Raw genomic sequence first — 23,874 nt, 5'->3', positions numbered from 1 at the left:
TGTTATAACATGGTTAGTTTGTTAAGCAGATGTTTGTCCAGTCTTCCAATATGGATGTTGATTTCACTACAATAAAATATTTAATTGTATTTGGAAAATTGCTCTAGTGTTATATTTGAGTAATAAAGAATGTAAGCATGGTTGTGGTTGTTTGGTTGGGATTTTTGGAATAAAATGATATAATAAAGTAAGCACTGGAATTTAGAGTTGGAATTTATTTTTCATTCAGTAACAAAAATTCTTGATGATGTTCGTAATATACAGACTTGGAAAGAATACCTTTCCTTTATGCCTGGAGTGGGTAGCACTGTACTATTTGTCAGTGACAGATAGTATGCTTTCTCTAGACTTCCAACAAGTGTGTATGATGATCAGTTGTCTTTTCTCTAGAGTAATTAACTCTGACTTATTTTGCTGTTTGAAAGATGAGATATCTATCACTTTTAATAACAGAATTTCCATTCTTTCTTTTATTGATTTATCCATTATTTTATATTTGCTTTCTGATGTGTAACCTATTTGGAAAATGAAAACAAAATTAAAGTTGTATTCAAAATATATTAAACAGTAAAATTATGTAATTTAAACAAGATTAGTAGGTGAAAAATCAGAACAAAAGTAAAATGAGAATATGAAAGTTAAGTTGAAGTCAGAATAACACTTTCACATAGAAAGCATGCTTTTCGATTCTATAACACTGGCAGATCACATATGGTGAGGTTATTTTTAAAAACTTACCTTGTCCCAGAAAGCATTTGTCTCATATATAGATCTCAGTTAGTCTAGAAACCAATTCAAAAAGAAAGTAAATAGCTTATTTTTTTGTAAATGTAGCAGTATATTTAATAGGACTCCACTTTATGACTTATGAAATTGTTCCGAGATTCCTCAACACTGGCTAATGATGAAACTCCAAAGAAATGGTTTAAGAGTTGAATAACAGGTGTAAATGGAACTTTCAGCTTGTCTGGGTTATTCCAAGAACAAATATTAGGAATATCCAGAAAAATAGATTTTTGTTTGTTTAATTTAAACTAACATAGCTCTTACTAAATTTGGAATTTTCCTGCCTCAAAGCTTTAAAAGTGAGTGAAGCCTGGGCCTGGCTAGATTTCCTCTGAGGCAGATTCAGGGCACTCATTGTTATACATGCGTTAATAGCAAGAGATTCCAGTCTTCTCACATTTGCCAAAGAGAATCCCCTATGGTAGGGCCAAGATGATGTGCAGTAAAATCTCAGGAGGACATTCTATCACAGAAAGAAATAGCAACCAAGAACTTTGAAGTCTATATCAGAGAATGTGAAATCAAATTTTTTAGCCTGGAAAATGTAAAAGCAGGAGCAAAGAAACTGCTGCATTAGCAAGAAGTAAAATAAAATAAAATTTCAAGAAAGATATATAAAGTCTACCACTCCATTGTTAACCTTAAGCAATGTAACTCATGGGCTTTCCAGGTGACTTGGTGGTAAAGAATCTGCCTGCCAAGCAGGAGACATGGGTTCTATCCCTGGGTCAGGAAGAGCCCTGGAAAAGGAAATGGCAACCCATTCTAGTATGCTTGCCTGGGAAATCCCACAGACAGAGGAAGCCTGAAGGGCCACAGTCTGTAGGGTCACAAAGAGTCGGACATGGTTGAACAACTAAACAATGATGACACTAATGTCCAGATATAACTTGAAGGATAAACTGGCTGCAAATTGTATGCCTGAATAACTGTGCGTGCTAATTTGTCATATGATATTGTTTACACTGCATCAGTTAAATGTTGGGAAATTCTAACAATGTTTTTATTTTGGAAAAGTTAATCTGTGGTGTTTCTTTCCAGGAGGGTGACATGGCACAAACAATTTTCTATTGTGGTCACTCTGATTTATCTATAAGAAGATGATAATTTTATTCTTCTTAATGAGATCTGAAGTGTGCATATAGTTCATTCAAATGTAGTACTAGCAAGACCTAAAGGCATTAATTAAAAGAAGATTGAGTGCAAGTTCTTTTTAAATTCCCATTGGAAATTACTAGCTCACCTTCCAAGAGAGTATCCCAGTTGTACACTTTTGTTCATGTTATAGCTAAACTTCTCTACTTAGATCTTAGTTCAAAGTCCATAACTGACTCTTGTTTTCAGTATCAAAGACTTAAGGGAGATCAGTGAAAGGCACACACAGTCCTCAGTTATTCCTTACAGTTTTCTTCTCAAGAACACGAGGAAGAAATCTGCAGCTGGTGCAGAGTGCTCTCTCCTTAACTACATCCCACTCTCCTTCAAAACACAATTTCCAGCTTTGGCCTGAGATTCCCAGGTTTTCAAATTATCAAGGAGGAAACAGCCAAAATTTTAGAATGTATAGATTGTAAAATGATCTATATCTTTGGGAATATAAAATACACCACTTTATAAAAGGCATAGATTATGCCGTATATACCAGCTCCAGGAGTTAGAGACCTGGAGTTCATCTTGCCATGCTCTCTCAATTTGCTGGATAATTTATTCTTTCTTTTTATGTCTTAGTTTCTTCACCTGTAAAATAAGTATGATAATAGGAACTACTTCATAGGTTTTTTAATGAAGCTTAAATTGATTAAAATATGCAGTGTGCTTAGAATAGTACCTAACACTTTTTAGGCATTATATAACTGTTATTTATAGTTATACATCTGAATTGCTATTTCTTTCATATATCTCTCTATATATTTCTATGCCTATTGAGTTCATAAAGTAAAAAATATTGACATGGGTGGTGCTGAGCTGCCACTGAGTGGTTCTGAGGTTGAGAAACCTTTACTGACTATCCATCAGGGACAATTTCTTCTTCAAAGAAAATCTTGTAAATTTTTATTTGTAAACAGTTTCTCTCATTTTGCTTAAATACAAACTTTATCAGTGTTATTGGCTCATATAATTTTTTTTTTGGCTCATATAATTTTTAGCAATTCAGGAAACATTATTTGTTTCCTAAAGGCTGTACATCCAATTCAACTGTGCTTGTGGAGGGTGGGGAGGGTGTTCCCCACACCACAAGCAATGTTCTGACACCAGCTCATTGTCCTACAATCCAACTCAGTTTTGACAGTATCTATCCAGAGATATGGAGAAGGAAATGGCAACCCACTCCAGTACTCTTGCCTGGAAAATCCCATGGACGGAGGAGCCTGGTAGGCTGCAGTCCATGGGGTCGCTAAGAGTCAGGCATGACTGAATGACTTCACTTTCATTTTTCACTTTCATGCATTGGAGAAGGAAATGGCAACCCACTCCAGTGTTCTTGCCTGGAGAATCCCAGGGACAGAGGAGCCTAGTGGGCTGCCATCTATGGTGTCGCACAGAGGCGGACACGACTGAAGTGACTTAGCAGCATCCAGAGATAGCATCAGCCTCCACAGGTTAAGGGCTTAGTTCTATTAACATAAGACCATCTTTCTCCTCCCTCCCCCATCACCTCAGATGCCAGCCACAAATCCAGGTTATCATCTATGCTTCTAACCCATTGGCTATAGATTGAAAATCCCTTCCTTAGGTTTGTTTAACTTGCTAGAGCAGCTCACAGAAACATTTTTCTTACCAGATTCCCAGTTTATTATGAAAGGAAATTACTCAGTAACAAGCAGATAGAAAAGGTGCATAGGTCAAAATATGGGGAGAGGGAAAGGAGCTTTCATGCCCCATCTGAATAATCTACTCTCCTTGCACGGTCACATGTTCATCAATCTGGAAGCTCTCCAGATCCTCTCCTTTAGGTTTGTTATGGAGGCTTCAGTACATAGCATGCCTGATTGAATCATTGGCTTGAGGTGATTGAACTCTATCTCCAGCCCCTCTTCCCTTCCAAGAGTTCAGGGGGCAGAGAGGGGTAGAACTGAAAGTTCCAATTTTCCTTTAACAAGGTTGCTTTCCCGACAATAAGCAACCCCCTCCCATCCCTGCAATCTTTAGGGGATTTCCCCAAATCACCTCTTTTCATGTAAACTCAGTTGTGGTTTAAAGGTTCTTGTCAAAAATAACACGGCATTCATTTCACTTTTATGGCTCTGAAGTAATTTCAGGAAATGAAGAAAAGAGACCAACTATAATAACAAAAGTTGTTCCCATTGCTTTTATCATTTGGGAAATTCCAAGAGTTTCTGGAGCTCTGTGCCAGAAGTGGGGATGAAGAATAAATACATATTTTCTTATTATAAATCACAATATCACACTTTCTAAATTCCTTTGCTCTGCTCAATTCTTTGATACCAACTTTCAGTAACAAATGTTTCTCCCTTTTAAAAAAGTACATTTTATACGTCCCCCAGATTTTTCAAAAAGCATCTATCTTTTCTTGACTGATAGATAGTAATTTGTAGAAACACAAATTTTTTTAGACCTAATTGGTTAATACCTTCCTATGAACATGGAATAGAGAGGATGTAGCTAGGGCAGCCACTTAGTCAACCAATTTGAGTAGTTAGTTATAGAAGAGTATTAGTTGCACCTGAGAATACTTGTTTACTAAGAGCTCTTCATTCAGCTCAAAAATGCACCATTTTTCAACTATCATCACCAAATATTGTTCATTGATAAACAGCTATTTCAAATGCATTCTCTATTTTCAGAGAGGAAATTGACACTTATGACTGGAAGTTCTATTCCAAAAGCCCTTGTTTTAGGACTGATGGTTTAAAATTGACAAGGGCTGTAGAGGTGTGAAACAAAACAGTAAATTTCAATTGGTCTATTAATAAAAAGCAAAAAAACACTATCTGTACAGTGGTGATTTCAATTTGCTTCATTAATACTAAGAAAATGTCTAAAATGCTAAACAAAATATTCTGTTGTTATTGTGCTTTGGAACATTCTTTTCCTAACTGAGTAACACTTTTCAACAAAATAAAAGGGGTTCCTTATTATGATATTTGTAGTAGGGACATTACAAATATAATGAACTAGGACGTGCTAATTTCAGGTTTTGTTTCACATTTAATGCCTCTTTTAATATATAAAGCTATAAGCCTTACAATTGCAAATATTCAACTAATAGCTTTTCTGTCAAGAGAACTGGTTCAGAAATTCCTTCCTAATCACTAATCTTTAACTATGGAAAAAAGATTTAATTTGTATGTAACCCAGTTTTAATGTGACCTGAATATTATACACTGATTCTTCATTACATATGAACTGTTTTCTTCTCATTTGTCTTATTGACATAATGTATTTCATGTAATATGTACCTTCAATGTTATTATTTAAATATTTATTTTATTTTTTTACTTCTTAGGCATTAGCTATGGGAATGATGACAGAATACTACCATTATATCTTTACCACACTGGTAAGTAATTTATGAAAAATATAAACATAATGCTCTAAAGTTTCTTATAATGAATTTCAGGCTGAAAAATATTTTGAGTGGGAAGAAATATAATGGCAGCACTTTTATAGTTAGAATTTATTTTATTTTGATAAAACCCAAGAGGAATTATCATCACAGATAACTAATGATTCTTGGTGGGAACCTGATGATTTTAAAATAATATAATTTTAGATATCAATTCAAAATAATGTCTTATTTTTATATTGCTTAGAAGACTGTCAGGACATCATGGATTTTAAGATTAGTTTGCTGAGAAATCAATGTTTTAGAAAAGCATAAATTCTTATGTTGTTAGCTCTATTGACAACAAAAATCACATTTATTTAAGCTGCTCCTTTAGTAGATTAAATTTCTATTTTGTTTTTGCATATGTTAAGTTGGATTTTTTAAGTATATATAAAGTAATTTGCAAATAGCAAATTGAATGTTACCTTTATCTTTTGCTTTAATACTCACTACACAGTTTTTTCTTAATATGCATGCAAACCTGACTTTTGTCATTTATCAAACCTACTTACCCTTAGCTCTATTTCTTACCAACACATTACCCTAGTTTTCCATTCACTGTGAAACTGGTATCTGTCTCTGTTACTAGTTCTCTCCTGCCTACCTCCCAGGATGAAAGTATCTCCAAGTTTGGGCCTGTATCTTATTTTCTTTTATTCTCTTCAATTATTTTCTTCAAAAGTGGTATGTTTTTATAGTTTTAATCATTACCTTTGTTCAGCTGAGATCTAAATGCCCATCTGTAACATCCCTGAATTGTTGTATATTGCTGCATTGCAGACCATTTCTAATTGTTGTGGCTTTAATATAATTTCAAGTTATTTAAACCTTAATGAATTGTCCTCTCAATTGACTCATCTTCTGAATTCTTCAAAAATTCCATTATCTTTGACTCCTGTATCCCCAACAAATTCTACTGATTTTTCCTCTGTAGTGTCTCTCGGTTCAGTTCGGTCACGTCAGACTCTTTGCCACCCCATGGGCTGCAGCATGCCAGGCTTAGGTTAGGGTCTCTAGTATGCATCTTCTTCTTGCAATGACCAGTCTCACCAGTGCTCTTTCCCTGTTAACTCGAAAGTTTTCCAGTTGATCTTTTTGCTTTTAGGAGTCTTAAATTTATCAGAACAAATTATTAAAATTTAGTTGATCACAATAGCTTCTTATAAAAACAATTCTTCTCCAATAAAGATGCTTAACACAGTAGGTTGTATTTTACTGGTAAACACTAAGGTTAACTCTGCTGTATCTCTTTATTCCTTCTTACCAGGTGGCGTTTTGCAGCCCATGGGAAACTTAGTCATGGGCTGATGGAGAATGAGTAGGAGCCTTCACTTGTCAGCCAATTATATTTCAATGCTTTGCAACTCAGTTATACCATAATCATAAGATTTTGGGAAATCAAAAGTATCTCTTAAAAAGGAAAAAAAATTGGGTAAAAAAATACACTAGTATATATAGAAATCATTAGCCTATAATTGAAGGCCTTTTATAGTTTGAGTCTAACCTAACTTCCCTACTTTCTTTTGTTGCTGTTCTCCTTTATGAATTCTCTTATGGCCAAAATGATTTAGTCTCCTGAGTAGCTTTTATATTTTCTAATTTTCGTGTCTCTACTGGCATTTGGTCTCCTTTTGCCTATCAAAAGCATGGCCATTGTTTAATCGCAGCTCAGATCCCATCTGCTCTATGAAGCTGTTCCTGACTATAAAAATTGAAAATCATTTGTCTTGCTTCTGACTGCTTGCACTTGTGCTCTTTTGTCCCTTAGCATATATTGTATTGCTGTGTGTGTGTCTATATATATAACCAAAGAGAGAGAGATTCTCCTTGGCTAGACAGCAAACTTTGAAAATTGAAAACCTGAAAGTTCCTTATTTCTTTCACAGCACAGAGCAGAACTCAGGCCAGTGTCAGCTTCTCTCCACTGAATTTAGTTCCTGTGTCTAATCTAGAGCTTCCTTTGTGGCTCAGCTGGTAAAGAATCCACCTGCAATGTGGGAGACCAGAGTTGGGAAGATCCCCTGGAGAAGGGAAAGGCTACCCACTGCAGTATTCTGGCCTGAGAATTCTGTGGACTGTATAGTCTATGGCACTGCAAAGAGTCGGATACAACTGAGCGACTTTCAGTTCACTTAACTTCATCTAGTCTGTACAGCTGTCTGGGTCTAAGGCAAGCTATGCCCAGCCCAGGCCCAGTGGCATTGATCTTGCCCTGCCTAATTCTCCATGGTTCTCATTGTTGTCCTCAATATCTAAGGATTACTAATGTTAACTCAAAGAGGGCAGAAGTCCCATATCTTGAATGTTATCCTAGTGACATCTGACTGCCCTGACAGCTTTAACCTCATATCTCCTGGGGAAACCAAAGGGCAGATCCAGAGCATTCACTGTACAGAGAGTGGAAGGGCAATCACAATCTAAAAGGTTATTTGTAGGGGAGTTGCTGAGTAGAGTGGAACTATCAGAGTTCTGTAACCAGTAAGGCCAGTTTAGTGACTTTTTGCCTCAGCTTTTATATAATAAGCTAGAGGCCATATATCATAAATTATTTCTTAAAAATAAAAGGCAAGGCAAAATACACAAAAATGGCAATCATAAAAGAAGCAAGATATGGAAAAATACTTATAGTCAGTGCAGTTCAGTTTAGTTGCTCAGTCGTGTCTGACTCTTTGTGACCCCATGAACTGGAGCACACCAGGCCTCACTGTCTATCGCCGATTCCCAGAGTCCACCCAAACCCATGTCCATTGAGTCAGTGATGCCATCCAACCATCTCATCCTCTGTCCTCCCTTTGTCCTCCTGCCCTCAATCTTTCCCAGCAGCAGGGTCTTTTCAAATGAGTCAGTTCTTCGCATCAGGTGGCCAAAGTATTGGAGTTTCATATTCAAAATCAACCCTACCAATGAACACCCAGGACTGATCTCCTTTAGGATGGACTGGTTGGATCTCCTTGCAGTCAAAGCGACTTACAAGAGTCTTCTCCAACACCACAGTTCAAAAGCATCGATTCTTCGGTGCTCAGCTTTCTTCATGTTCCAACTCTCACATCCGTACATGATCACTGGAAAAACCATAGCCTTGACTAGACGGACCTTTGTTGACAAAGCAATGCCTCTGCTTTCTAATATGCTGTCTAGGTTGGTCATAACTTTCCTTCCAAGGAGTAAGTGTCTTTAATTTCATGACTGCAATCACCATCTGCAGTGATTTTGGAGCCCAGAAAAATAAAGTCAGCCACTGTTTCTACTGTTTCCTCATCTGTTTGCCATGAAGTGATGGGACCGGATGCCAAGATCTTGGTTTTCTGAATGTTGAGCTTTAAGCCAACATTTTTGCTCTCCTTTTTCACTTTGATCAAGAGGCTCTTTAGTTCTTCTTCACTTTCTGCCATAAGGGTGGTGTCATCTGCATATATTGAGGTTATTGATATTTCTTCTGGCAATCTTAATTCCAGCTTGTGCTTCCTCCAGCCCAGCATTTTTCATGATATACTCTGCATATTTATAGTCAGTTAAATATAAAACACAAATGCATAAAATTAAGGGCAAGCTATCCCTAACATAGAGAAGAAAGCTTATGCAAACTTTAAAGGAAGTTTGTGGAAAAGCCTATTGTTCCATTAATGGTTTGGAATAATATATATATATGTACATGTTTAAGTAGAGTATATATATATATATATGTATATTTAAATTGACAAAACATGACAATAAGTGTATTTGAATCTTGGGGATTTGTGACGTTAAACATCATTTGAGGCACAGTAGTATTAACTATCCTAAGGGGAGCAAGAATACATGATTATTTCAATTATACTTGCCTATGAATATTTTCTCTTGATACTAACACAAAGAAATTTGTCTTTTAGGACCTCTTTGCTCTTGATGTGGAACCCTATCGATACAGTGGTGTTAACATGACAGGGTTCAGAATATTAAATACAGAAAATACACAAGTCTCCTCCATCATTGAAAAGTGGTCCATGGAACGGTTGCAGGCACCTCCGAAACCCGATTCAGGTTTGCTGGATGGATTTATGACGGTATGAATACCCACTTTAAAGATAAGTTTGCGTAATTCAAAGTAACATTATATAAATTATTGAATCCTATGGATCCAAACTTTGGTGTAGTTATCAATGTTAAAGGTATGCTATCAGAAGCACAATTGCAAATAATTCTATTAACAAAAATTATCTAAATCAATTTTACATGGCAATTTAGACTTTTATGCATGTATCTCAAAAAGCATTACAACTACCATTAGAATACTACAATAAGGGATTTTTCTAGTTAGTTACTGCAATATGTAGGATAAATTAGAGACTTGAAAAGAAGATATTAACCTAAAAGTTATCCTTCTGATCTTAACTACCAATATGTGATTACACCTCATCATGTTGATTTCTGATATCTGATGTCATATAAATGACAAAATTTTCCCCTGAACTTACCCTTTAAGGTTCCAGATTAACCAATAATCATACTTGCTATTTTCAAGTCTTAGTTTTAAACCTAAAATCTGCATTAATGCATAAACCATAAAAGGATACATTCTTATATAACTTTAGTTGCTTATACCAGTTCTGCCAATGAAAATCTAATGCAATATAAGTACATAATTTCAAATTTTCTTATAGCTATGTTAAAAAGCATACACAAAAGATAAATTTCAATATTATTAATTTATTTTATTTAACCCATTATACCAAAAATGTCATTGTTTATACAATCAATATAAAATTATGAGTGAGATATTTTACATTCTTTTTTTCTAGTAAGTCTTTGAAAGTTGGTTTGTACTGGGCGCTTTATGTGTTAGTTCTGACTAGTCACACTTCAGGTTCTCAATAGCCAAATGTAGCTACTGGCTACATTATAGGACCAAGTAATTTTATACTGTACTATTTAACAAATTATAAATGTCTGATAAATTCTCATTAATCTACTTTCTTTAGACAAAGTTACTACTGTAATTTAGGAAATAGCTCAGTACCTTGGGAGTATTTATATTTCCTAGGTCATTAAAAAGTATCTTTCTAAATGGAAACTTTGTAAGCAGAAACATCCTCTATCCTGATGTGGGGAAAAGCCTTTTCTATTATAGTTGCAATGTTCCCATTAATTGTTTCAATGGGGCTTCAAAGTATGTTTTTAATGTTGTAGCAAAATAAGGGAAAATTTGTTATTTCTTTTCCCTTTTAAGATTTAGTAATACAAACTGAGTTTCTTCACAGAGACTGTGAAAAAAAAATAAACTACTAGAATTTGAAAATGTCTTATATCTACATTAATTTAAAAAATAATAATAATATGAGGGGAATTTTACTCCTTTGTATAAAAATAGGTGATTAACTAGTTCTAGTCCATTAGTTTTATCTTAAGGTATATTTGAGAGGCTTTATTGGGAGGAAAATACATAATCTAAACATGAAGGCATTTTTCCTCTGAAGTACATCCAGATTAAAAATAAAATACAACTAAGGATTAATTACAAATATTATAGTTTATCCCCAGTTTAAAGATGGTGAATCAAACTTTTGGCACCTAATAGATAATGTTACTTTTAAAAATTAAAATATATACTACCTTTTAAATTATTTTAATCATGTATATATTTTTTCCATATATGCTTTCTTTTTACCTTTCTTTAATTTCAAGATGGATTTTGTTATTCATTATTCAAAATGTTGTCAAATGGTTTTAGGAAAAGTATATTAATAAGTATCATGACAGTCCTAACACTTTCATACTTTAAGACTTCCACTGATGTGTCCAAGAATTAGTGTCCTTTTTTATATATATATCAGAATTACAAAAATTATCCAGCCTTACTTTTGTACTCTCTATATTTCTATATGATTCCTGTATGATGCTACATGTCATCCCCTGAAAATTCAAATAACTTAAGTAGACTATTGAAAGAGATAAATTCAAAGGAAGGTAAATTAATTTCTTATCTAGAAAGGTAAGGGCTCTCAGAGAGAATTAATTTTCATAAAATGGATCAAAAAGACAAGAGTGTTAGGATGAATGCAGATTGGGTTTTTTCTTTCTAGTCCTTTCCTCAGTTTTGCCCTTCTTCTCTACTGACAAGTAATTTAGTGGGAATGGAAAAGCGATAGAACAAAAATGCATCGATGAGAAAATGATTAGCCTATTTATTGAAAATATAACCCATAGTTATTGACATCTTCAAAAGAACTTTTAATGCCAACACTCTCTTCTTTGTTGTAGTAATGAAATAACTTTTCAAATAGATCTTAAATAAGAAAAAAAAGAAAGTATGGGAGATAATTGCCTTTTTATTTATATATTTTTGTTTGAGTTTCTGGAAAATATAAGTTTCATCAGAAGGTTTATATGAGAACATTTTCTTAAATGAATGAAGATTAATTTCCCTATGTGAGCACTCTCTGAATATTTTTTACCTAAAAATGTCTGCCAGCTATTTATGTTATTATATTTATAAATAGAGCATGGACTACAAAGTATTTTGGAAATAAACATAAAATTTGCTATCAAAATAAAGACCTTTTAAAATGGATGCAGACTGATGACTTTTTTTTTCAATTTTCCTTTTGGAAAATTGATATTATCTTTTAAAATATTTTCATTATATAGTATTACATAATATAAAAGATTATATGTAGGATATATTATTATATGAAATTAATTAATTATAAATAGTACAGGCTTATTAAAAAACAGTATGAAATCTGTATTAAAATGTTGGTATATTTATACCTTGCATGAGTATTCTCTTTCTTTTCCATTTAAGTTTATATTGTAAGCATTGTCCTAGTTATTAAAGGAAAAGAAATTAATAAGCTATTTCCTCTGTGAACAGGCTAAGGAAATTAAGAGGATTCTAGTTAGAAAAGAGAAGAATTATAGCCTAGCTTTGTAAAACTGGCAACATTCCCTTTAGTCAATTCATGAGATCTCAGTGTTTATATATCCCTTGTTCTTTTTTTTTTTCCTATGGTCCCATTAAGAAATAGATTATCAGCAAAATTCCTAGAGTTGGGGCAAGACCCATTATTATCAGTATCATAGTCATTTGTCACTATGTAAGATCACAGTGCTTAGACTTTCACTTTCTTTATATTTGAGCTATAAAAAGGAACAATGAATGAGATTCATAAGAATTTTTCTGGTTAACTTAGCACCTTAAATGACCCCTGGGCTAAGTGTTTATCTGCTAAATGACTTGAATACAAGACTATCTCTCCCATAGTGGTAGTTCCTTCTTCGATGGTATGGGACATCTTATTAAAGATATTAATGTTAGTAGTAGCTCAGTAGAACTCTTATCTTTATTTGGTATAAACCCAATCAGGAAACCAAGTTACATAGTACATCCAAGCCTGATCTCATCAGGAAGGAAGGAAGCCCAACCCTCTTCCTTCACACAGATAAGAGTTTTGTTTTTAACTTCCATCACCTTTCTTCCACTCTTCCCCATGCCCACACACTGCCATCCAGGTAGTGCTTTAAGAATCTTCCCTAAAGGACATGGCTACCAACTCCTTGGAGAATCCCATGGACAGAGGGGCCTGGCAAGCTACAGTCCATGGAGTTGCAAAGAGTCAGACTCAATTGAGCGACTAACACAGACATGAACCCACATTGTAAAACCCTTTCTCTACTGCTCATCCTTTATTAATTATTTTACATATCCATCCCCTTGGGAGTGGGGAAGTCCCCTTCAGTGAACATTATCACTGTCCTTTACCCCATAATCAAATGGCATTTCACCCCATCTTCTGACCAGATGTCTATTTTCCCAGGCACGATTACCGTAGGGTGGGAATTCACTTTTTTGAACTCATCAGTTTGACAATGGTTACATTCACCATTGATTTATTGAGTTTCCAGCAATCTTAGTTTAAGATAATAAAATCTAGTACAAACAACTCAAGGTAAATTTTAAGTTTGGCTATGTCCTGGAACTCCTTCCCAGTTTTCCCAATATGCCATACATCTTTTTTTTTGTTTCTTAATTAGAGGATAATTACTTTACACTACTGTGATGATTTTTGCCATACATCAGCATGAATTGGTATTAGGTGTACATAAGTCCCCTCCCTCGTAATATACCGTCAATCTTAATAATTAACAAACCTGTAATCCAGGTAGTTTACAAATACCATTCTTATGTTGATATCTAATACTGCATGTGTTCCTTGACAAGGTTGCAACATATACATCATTATTGCATCACATCAATAATGACTGTTGATTGGCTTTCTCATTCAAATTACTATTCAATTTGGGAATTGAAAATTTTTGATATTTACTTCTTCATTTTCTTTCTCCTCTCTTCACATCCATCCAACAATCAAACACTGTCAAATTTACTGTATCAATATATTTCTTAACTGTATTCTCTTTCCCCCACTGGAGCTATGGCTTGATTAAGGACCCCGTGGTCTGTCCCTTAGCTGTTGGAGTAGTCTCCTCACTGAATCCCACTCCTAACATCTCTCCTACACTTACCTTTTTCCTAGTGTGATCTTACCAAAACATTACCTGTGACTCCTTGTCTTTTGCTAGGTGAAATTTTAGCTCATTTGCCAAAACTTCAAGGCCTTCCATGATCTGGCTTCTGCTATTTGTCCAGCCTCATATTTGCCTACTCTCTGCGCTTCCATTTCACCATCTCATCCTGGCTGAATGAGCAGTGCTGACACACCTCCTCATTTCAGTGCAGAATATCCTCATCATCTGAACCACTTACCCCTGTTTGAATCTGGTGTATTTCTACTCGTGCTATAATTTTCAGGACTTAACATAGCATTTTCTATGAATTTGCTCTGAGTGCTGTAGTTATTTCAAACATGTGCACCTTATTTATGCACTTGATATACAACTCCATGTTAAAATTTAATTCTGGGACTTTAGTTTGTTTTCATGCCCCTTTCCAATAGATTGTAGGCTATTTCAAGGCAAGAGTTAGGTTTTGCCTGTCATTCCTGAAGGCTCTAGACTAATTTCAGTAACCAGTGCAAAGCAGGGGCTCATCATCAGGGATGACTGCGTGCCTGAATAAATGTGTGGGTTAATTTGTTTTAATCATGCTGCATGCATATTCTAATCATTTCCCCAAATGAGTTCTGGAGAGCTTTTTTAAATCTACTTACTAGTATTTTATTATCAAGATATACAATCACTTAGAAAATCCAATTAGGCCAGTCTCAATTATTTGTTAGAATAATACCTGAAAAAAAAATTAGAAGTGCTTTTGATTAAATAGTGAAAATTTAGTGCATTAGAGTAGTTCCCATTCTCTTTAACAAAAGAAGGGAGGATATTTAGAAGGGAAGTGAGTCTTTATGTATTTAAATTCCAGTGTCCCCCTAATTAAACATTATTTCTTTATAAAAACAGACCATGATCCATAAACTATTATTTCTTTCATCATTTGATTAACTTAAAATATAATGTCCTGCATATACCTTCACAGCAGGGAGTTAGCTCATGAAATAAGGGGGCACAAGTGATCACTCTGTAACTGTACAAAGATTTACCTTTAGAAAAGTCAATGAAAATAGTACTGCAGAGAAATAAAGAATGAACGGCAGGCTGTTATTTGTTGCTAGAATTACACTCTGCCTTAGCTGTTGTCTGCTTGTCTTAATTAGCTGTAGCTACTTTATTTGATTCAGTTAAAATGAGAATAAATACAGGACCTTGCCAGACAATGAGTCAAACTAACTTGCCATTTTTTAATCAATGAAGACACTTTGAAAAGGGTGGTTTTATTTCATATGCCACTATAACATCAAAAGTATAAAAAGTAACACAATAATGAATTAATTATCCTTTCTTTGATCAGCTTTATTCATGAGCATGTTGTACACAATACTCTGGATTTTATACCAGGAATTCAGGGTGGTAATGAAATCAGTACTTCTGTTTCCTCAAAGAACTTAGGGAACTGACAAAATCAAAAGACTCTGGATGTCTTACTGATCACATCTCGTATCTTTATCCATACAAAAATCATATTCCAACTTTAATTTTTAATTTCAGACCGATTTGGTATTTCTTTAGTTGTTCTAGTTCCTAAATTCTCTTTCAAGTTCTTGTTAAAATCCCTTGTTTTCCACAATATTTTGTGATAGCAAGGACAAATATATATATACTTACCAAGGACTTTAGATAACTTCTTAGCATTTTGCTGAAAATGTGTAACATTTCACAAAGTTTATTTGCATAACTGATATTTTCACTCTGGTCTTTACCACAGACAAAATGTTTTGTGGCCTGTATTATAAATGAATATGGTAGAAAATATTTCCATATGATGTTTCAGGGTATGTAATGAAATCATAAGCACAACACTTATTTACATTTGTATATGACTGATTTAATGAATAGTAAAATAACATGAGTATGTGGCATGAATAAGAGAATGGTCTTGTATTTCTTCCCTTTATATACCTATTAATCTTTTTGATGTACTAAGCTGCAAGTTGAATCTGAATATAAATAATTGAGATGACTAGGCAACCTCCATTTTTCCATTAACAGGGAAGATTCCATTTAATTGCCTTTGTTCATTGGCACATTAAATAATCAGCATTTATATAAAGCTGATAAAGAGATGAAGTTTCCATTTTAAGTAACTGTTTTTTACATGAAAGATGGCAGTAAATCACTCAAACTCTTCCAGAAAATTTCAGAGGAAGGTAAACTTCCAAACTCATTCTATGAGGCCACCATCACCCTAATACCAAAACCTGACAAAGATGTCACAAAAAAAGAAAACTACAGGCCAATATCACTGATGAACATAGATGCAAAAATCCTCAACAAAATTCTAGCAATCAGAATCCAACAACACATTAAAAAGATCATACACCATGACCAAGTGGGCTTTATCCCAGGGATGCAAGGATTCTTCAATATCCGCAAATCAATCAATGTAATTCACCACATTAACAAATTGAAAAATAAAAACCATATGATTATCTCAATAGATGCAGAGAAGGCCTTTGACAAAATTCAACATCCATTTATGATAAAAACTCTCCAGAAAGCAGGAATAGAAGGAACATACCTCAACATAATAAAAGCTATCTATGACAAACCCACAGCAAACATTATCCTCAATGGTGAAAAATTGAAAGCATTTCCCCTAAAGTCAGGAACAAGACAAGGGTGTCCACTTTCACCGCTACTATTCAACATAGTTCTGGAAGTTTTGGCCACAGCAATCAGAGCAGAAAAAGAAATAAAAGGAATCCAAATTGGGAAAGAAGAAGTAAAACTCTCGCTGTTTGCAGATGACATGATCCTCTACATGGAAAACCCTAAAGACTCCACCAGAAAATTACTAGAGCTCATCAATGAATATAGCAAAGTTGCAGGATATAAAATCAACACACAGAAATCCCTTGCATTCCTATAAACGAATAATGAGAAAGTAGAAAAAGAAATTAAGGAAACAATTCCATTCACCATTGCAACGAAAAGAATAAAATACTTAGGAATGTATCTACCTAAAGAAACTAAAGACCTATATATAGAAAACTATAAAACACTGATGAAAGAAATCAAAGAGGACACTAATAGATGGAGAAATATACCATGTTCATGGATCGGAAGAATCAATATAGTGAAAATGAGTATACTACCCAAAGCAATTTACAAATTCAATGCAATCCCTATCAAGCTACCAGCCACATTTTTCACAGAACTAGAACAAATAATTTCAAGATTTGTATGGAAATACAAAAAACCTCGAATAGACAAAGCAATCTTGAGAAAGAAGAATGGAACTGGAGGAATCAACTTGCCTGACTTCAGGCTCTACTACAAAGCCACAGTCATCAAGACAGTACAGTACTGGCACAAAGACAGACATATAGATCAATGGAACAAAATAGAAAGCCCAGAGAAAAATCCACACACATATGGACACCTTATCTTTGACAAAGGAGGCAAGAATATACAATGGAGTAAAGACAATCTCTTTAACAAGTGGTGCTGGGAAAACTGGTCAACCACTTGTAAAAGAATGAAACTAGATCACTTTCTAACACCGCACACAAAAATAAACTCAAAATGGATTAAAGATCTAAATGTAAGATCAGAAACTATAAAACTCCTAGAGGAGAACATAGGCAAAACACTCTCAGACATAAATCACAGCAGGATCCTCTATGATCCACCTCCCAGAATACTGGAAATAAAAGCAAAAATAAACAAATGGGATCTAATTAAAATTAGAAGCTTCTGCACAACAAAGGAAAATATAAGCAAGGTGAAAAGACAGCCTTCTGAATGGGAGAAAATAATAGCAAATGAAGCAACTGACAAACAACTAATCTCAAAAATATACAAGCAACTTCTGCAGCTCAATTCCAGAAAAATAAACGACCCAATCAAAAAAATGGGCCAAAGAACTAAATAGACATTTCTCCAAAGAAGACATACGGATGGCTAACAAACACATGAAAAGATGCTCAACATCACTCATTATTAGAGAAATGCAAATCAAAACCACAATGAGGTACCACTTCACACCAGTCAGAATGTCTGCGATCCAAAAATCTGCAAGCAATAAATGCTGGAGAGGGTGTGGAGAAAAGGGAACCCTCCTACACTGTTGGCGGGAATGCAAACTAGTACAGCCACTATGGAGAACAGTGTGGAGATTCCTTAAAAAATTACAAATAGAACTACCTTATGACCCAGCAATCCCACTGCTGGGCATACACACCGAGGAAACCAGAATTGAAAGAGACACATGTACCCCAATGTTCATCGCAGCACTGTTTATAATAGCCAGGACATGGAAACAACCTAGATGTCCATCAGCAGATGAATGGGTAAGAAAGCAGTGGTACATATACACAATGGAGTATTACTCAGCCGTTAAAAAGAATTCATTTGAATCAGTTCTGATGAGATGGATGAAACTGGAGCCGATTATACAGTCAAGTAAGCCAGAAAGAAAGACACCAATACAGTATACTAACACATATATATGGAATTTAGGAAGATGGCAATGACGATCCTGTATGCAAGACAGGAAAAAAGACACAGATGTGTATAATGGACTTTTGGACTCAGAGGGAGAGGGAGAGGGGGGGATGATTTGGGAGAATCGCATTCTAACATGTATACTATCATGTAAGAATTGAATCGCCAGTCTATGTCTGATGCAGGATACAGCATGCTTGGGGCTGGTGCATGGGGATGACCCAGAGAGGTGTTATGGGGAGGGAGGTAGGAGGGGGGTTCATGTTTGGGAACGCATGTAAGAATTAATGATTTTAAAATTTAAAAAAATAAAAAACTAAAAAAAAAAAAAAAAGAAAGATGGCAGTAATTCACTTCCTTCATAGTTGTGTTATTTTTTAGGTCAATTTTAAAACTTTCCACTTGGAAAAAGTAAGATTGAATCAAAAGACTTGCCATCCTGAAAATCAGAATTTATCTTCAAAGCATTGATCTGAGATCATGTACTACGAACTTGTAAAGGATTAATACATTTCTGTTCACAGTTATCCTCAGCTCTTTATTATATATTTAATAGCTACATAGTTACTTATGTATGTGAACAATCACAGAGGGTATGAGGAAGTGTATCTAAACAAAAGTCTGTGTTGTTCAAAATGAGGGTCCCTCGAGTGATAGTCAATGACAAGAATACCTAGAGAAGATGATGGCCAATTTTCTGACAAGAGGGCAAAGTTCAACATTCCAGAGTCTGGAAATTGCAACATTCTGAGATTTATGACTCCACATTTGTACTGATCATCAGGATAGAATTGAAGCAATGAATGTAACCTTGAAATTTAAAAAAACGAAAACAAACACAAGAACTTCCAAGCAGATCTTAGAGGTAAGGAGTCATCCAATTTGGGAAAGCAAATACAGTGCGCACTACAAAGGGAATGTGCATGCATGCTCAGTTGCTCAGCTGTGTCCAGCTCGTTATGACCCTGAGGACTGTAGTACACCAGGCTCCTCTGTCCATGGGATTCTTTAGGTAAGAATACTGGAGTGGGTAGCCATTCCTTTCTCCACAGGATCTTCCTGACCCAAAGCCTGAACCCGCATCTCCTGTATCTCCTGAATTGCAGGCAGGTTCTTTATCCCCTGAGACACCTGGGAAGCCTGCAAAGGGAATACAAGGTGGTTAAGAAAATAAGCAATGGCTTTTTTTTTTTAACTAGAGTTGGTGCTCAGGTTAGAATAAGGGTAACGGCAAGTTTAACATACTGTTAAGTGTCCTGGATTAGAGAAATGGATTGGAAAACAGTGGAAGATAAAGCTGGAATAAAGGTTTCACATATCAATTAATTGATTATTTTAAATGTACACTATTTACCATATAGGAGCTCAGAATAAAGTCAGCATAAAATAGTAATTGAAGTTATTTAAAAACAGAAAGTAAGCGATGACATTGAGGGCCTATAAATAATAAGAAATATTACTCAGATACATATTCCTACTAAACTACAGAAAAGTTTTGGGGAAGCAAGGATAATTGTTATAAAAGACAATATTTCTCTTCATTGGATCTATTTCTAAAATGGAAAGACAGAGTGGATCTATTTATAAAATGTACAAAATATGTTTTCTGGCTATTTTGCTTTGAGAGTAAAATATTCAGCTACATTCTGTAATTGAGTATAGAGTACAGAATGAGAGGTAGTAGACTGGTCATAAGTACTATCAAAACTGTATGTTTTCCTCTATTATTCCATTTTTATTCATAATTTTAGGAATTTATTTTAGGTATTTTATTTTTCATTTTCATAATTTTGGAATTTATTTCTAACAAATGTTAAATGTAATATTAATGAAAGATATCTTGGCCTTACTAAATCTTTACACAATACAGATTTAAAAATAATAAATAGTAATGTAAATTTTCATTTATTTAAGTATTTATATTTATTTATATGCCTTATATAAAAACAAATAATATAACATATATTTAGGATTTATATAAATTTCTATTTAGATGCTGTTGAATAGTAAGCTATATATTTTTATTTATTACTAGAAAAACAGTGATACTGGCTGAAATATTAATAGCATAATTAGCATTTATAATGTATTACCTGAAGATACTAAATGTATAAAAGATTTTGTTAGATTTTTGTTATGAAACATTAACTATAAACTATTTATTTATAAACACTTGACACATTAAACTATAACCATAACCTGCCATGCTCTTCAGTCCAGCATATTCTCCAGTCAAGAATACTGGAGTGTGTTCTCCAGGGGATCTTCCCAACTCAGGGATTGAACCCAGGTCTCCTACACTGCAGGCAGATTCTTTACCACTGAGTAGGAAGCCTACTAAACATAACTGTAAAACTATTCATTTATAAACACGAAACACATTTAACTACAAAATTCATTAATTTTGGACCCAATGTGCTGTGCTTAGTTGCTCAGTCGTGTCCGACTCTGGGACCCCATGGACTGTAGCCCACCAGGCTCCTCTGTCCATGGGGATTCTCCAGGAAAGTATATTGGATCTTCCCAATCCATGGATCGAACCCATGTCTCCCACATTGCAGGTGGATTCTTTAGCATCTGAGCCAGCAGGGAAGCTTTTGAACTCAATACTTCTGCCAAATTTTAACTGATTTTCCTTCTTTACTACTGTGATTTGTAAGAAACAAATTGCAGCTTTTTGTGTCATGCTCAATTTTAGAGGATTTTATTTAAAAATTTAGATAGATGGAAAATATTGAAAAGAAATCAACAACCTTATATAATAAAATTTACATTGTATATAATAAACAACTATTATAACATGTTTTCCATGTAAATATATACCATAGTAGATGTTGCCCTTTTTTTTGTTTTTAAATTACCTACCTCTGTATCTTACCAATGCAGAAATTCTCTTGCTTGATCCAAAAAAATTACCTGACTCTGTTAATAGAAATAGGAGCATACACATATATAAAGTGAATATTAAGAACCATAGGAAGTATAAGAGTCCTAGGACATTTGATCCAAGCAATGACTTTGCATATAAACTTTGAATCTAGTTCCTGTTGCATGGTATCATTTGTATTGACAATCTCTGTTATAAAATAACCTAATTGTGAAATCTATTTAGTGCTTACTACATCCTAGGGCTATTATTGCCTTGTAACAACATCATGGGGACAGTTGTAATCCTCATTTTACAGATGCATATACATAGAATAGTAGATTATATATAAAGGAACATCCCAAGACTATAGTCAGAAGCATATAAAAGAATCCTTAAGTGTCCAGAGGTAAAAGTTGTGTGTGTGTGTATGACTCAGTCATTTCTGACTCTTTGTGACCCTGTAGACTGCACCGGTCAGACTCCTCTGTCCATGGAAGTCACCACGCAAGAATATTGAAGTGGGTTGCTATTCCCTTGTTGAGGAGATCTTCCCAACTTAGGGATCGAACCCAGGTCTCCTGCATTGCATGAAGATTCTTTACCATCTGAGCCACCAGAGAAGCCCAGAGCTAAAAGTTAGGCATGATTAAGTCAAAACCAGAAAAGAATGTTACATGTATTGCTTATTCTTAAACTTTAATATATAGTGCTTCATACCACTTTGGGTTGAGATGATGTAGTTGGTCTACTAATCTCTTTCATTTCCTTCACAAATAGATTAAACCAAGAGAGAACAGAAACCAACTTTTGAATCCAATTTCTAACCCTATCTAATACTGTTATTTTAAGCAAGTTACTTAATTAACCTCTTTGAGCCTTACTTGTCAAATAGAAATAATAAATTTTAGTGTGTTGTCCTAAGGATCAAAGAGATAATGAATTAACATAGAAAAATATTTTAAACTTATCCAACTTTTTATAAGTATAAGCTGTATTATTGCCTCCTCTTAAAAATCTCAGTGCCTTACAAATATAAAACAAATTTTGAAACAGTGCTTATAGCTTAATTAATTCAATCATATTATTTCAGCATCTTTTGTTATCTCTTGTATACAGTACCACTGTAATAGATATGTAGTGTGTGTGTGTGTGTGTGTGTGTGTGTATTGGATGGTTAATTGGCATGGAAACCTTGAGAAGCATTCATACAGAATCTTCTTAGTAGTAGAATCTACTAGTCTTTTTAAAAAAATGAGCCCAATTGTGATAATTTGAAATGTTCTATTTGAATGATACATCTTTATTTAACAGGTTTTAATATCTAGTTAGAAGTTTATGAAATTGTATGTGCCATTTATTTCCTATGTCAGGTCACTTCTTTTTTAGGTTGAGAAGATGGCTTGTTGAGCACAGAATTAAAGGATGCGCTTTTACTTGAAATTTTTATGCCAATTATAGAAGACTATGAAATCACTTCTGTTCTCATTTTAGGAAAAAAATTTTGGAATCAGAATCATCTGTCTATTGATACCAAGGTCTGCTTATTAAATCTTCCTTTGTAAACTTCTGCTAATCATTTAGCATCTTTGAGCCTCAAGTACAGCATCTATTTAAAGCAAACAGTAATGCCTACATCAGAGAATCACTATGAAAATTAAATACATAACTTTTATACTGCTCAAAGACAGTGTCTAGTACATAGTAAGTCCTCCAAAACTGTTATTTGTTTACTTTAAGGCAAATACTTTCTCTGCACTTTAACATAAGTGCTATTTCTATTCAGGGTAAAACTTACATTCTCAAAGTCTATTGATTCCCCGTTTGTACATATATAACAATTGAATTAGGACTCAACTGTGTAAATACTAGCAGCTTCCCTGGTCAGTCAGTGGTAAAGAATCCACCTGCCAATGAGGGAGACCGGGATTTGATCCTGGATTGGGAAGATCCCCTGGAGAAGGAAATGGCAATCCACTTCAGTATTCTTGCCTGGGAAATCCCTATGGGATCACAGAGAATTGGACAGGACTTAGTGGCTAAAACAACAAACAAAAAAGTCTAAATACTACTTTGAAAAAGTAGTTGCTTACTTTGATGCTCTGGATGAGATGAATGAATGACATGTATCATCACCAGTTTTTCTACCAAATTATTGATGTTCATTTCATCTCACTGCTACCTAAGTGCTTGTGTTTAAATTATAAAGTTTTTTTTTAAGTGTAGTCCATACAGTTTTGTGATATAAAAGTCTAAGAAATGGTCAAAGATCTACTCTGATGCACTAATTTCTAAGATATGCTTAGCCAACTCTTTAAATCAACATTAATAAATCAAAAGAATATTTCAGACAAAATGAAATGAAGAGTTTTAGGGTGAATTTGCCTAAGGGATATTAGGAATTCTCTTGCTCTATTATGCAGAGAGGAAATATTATGTTGATCTTTCATTTGCCTTTCTAAAAGAATTCATAAATATTTTATTCATTAATCTTCAGAATACCCTGTGACCAAATTGAACCAGAAGGGAAAAGTGAAATTATTAAACAGACACAAGATGTTGAAATGATACCAAATTGATCCTTCATGAAAGTCCTTTATATTGTAACTCACTAATACATTCTCGAAATAGTTATTGCATACCTACTATATGTGAT

At 34.3% G+C, this 23,874-nt stretch overlaps 1 protein-coding gene across 3 annotated transcripts in view; it reads left to right on the top strand.

The window, feature by feature from the left end:
• The window catches only part of GRIK2 (glutamate ionotropic receptor kainate type subunit 2), a 727,083-nt gene that overhangs the window by 337,002 nt on the left and 366,207 nt on the right, over positions 1-23,874 (top strand). For all 3 annotated transcript variants that reach the window (XM_018053124.1, XM_018053125.1, XM_018053126.1), the window contains exons 5-6: positions 5,255-5,308; positions 9,226-9,399. In XM_018053124.1, coding sequence (XP_017908613.1) covers positions 5,255-5,308; positions 9,226-9,399 — 228 coding nt within the window. The remainder of the gene's footprint in view (positions 1-5,254; positions 5,309-9,225; positions 9,400-23,874) is intronic.

The sequence above is a fragment of the Capra hircus genome, chromosome 9, assembly GCF_001704415.2.
Source record: "Capra hircus breed San Clemente chromosome 9, ASM170441v1, whole genome shotgun sequence".
Taxonomy (NCBI): Eukaryota; Metazoa; Chordata; class Mammalia; order Artiodactyla; family Bovidae; genus Capra; species Capra hircus.
The sequence above is the reverse complement of the archived record's forward strand: the minus strand, read 5'-3'. Positions and strand labels throughout refer to the sequence as shown.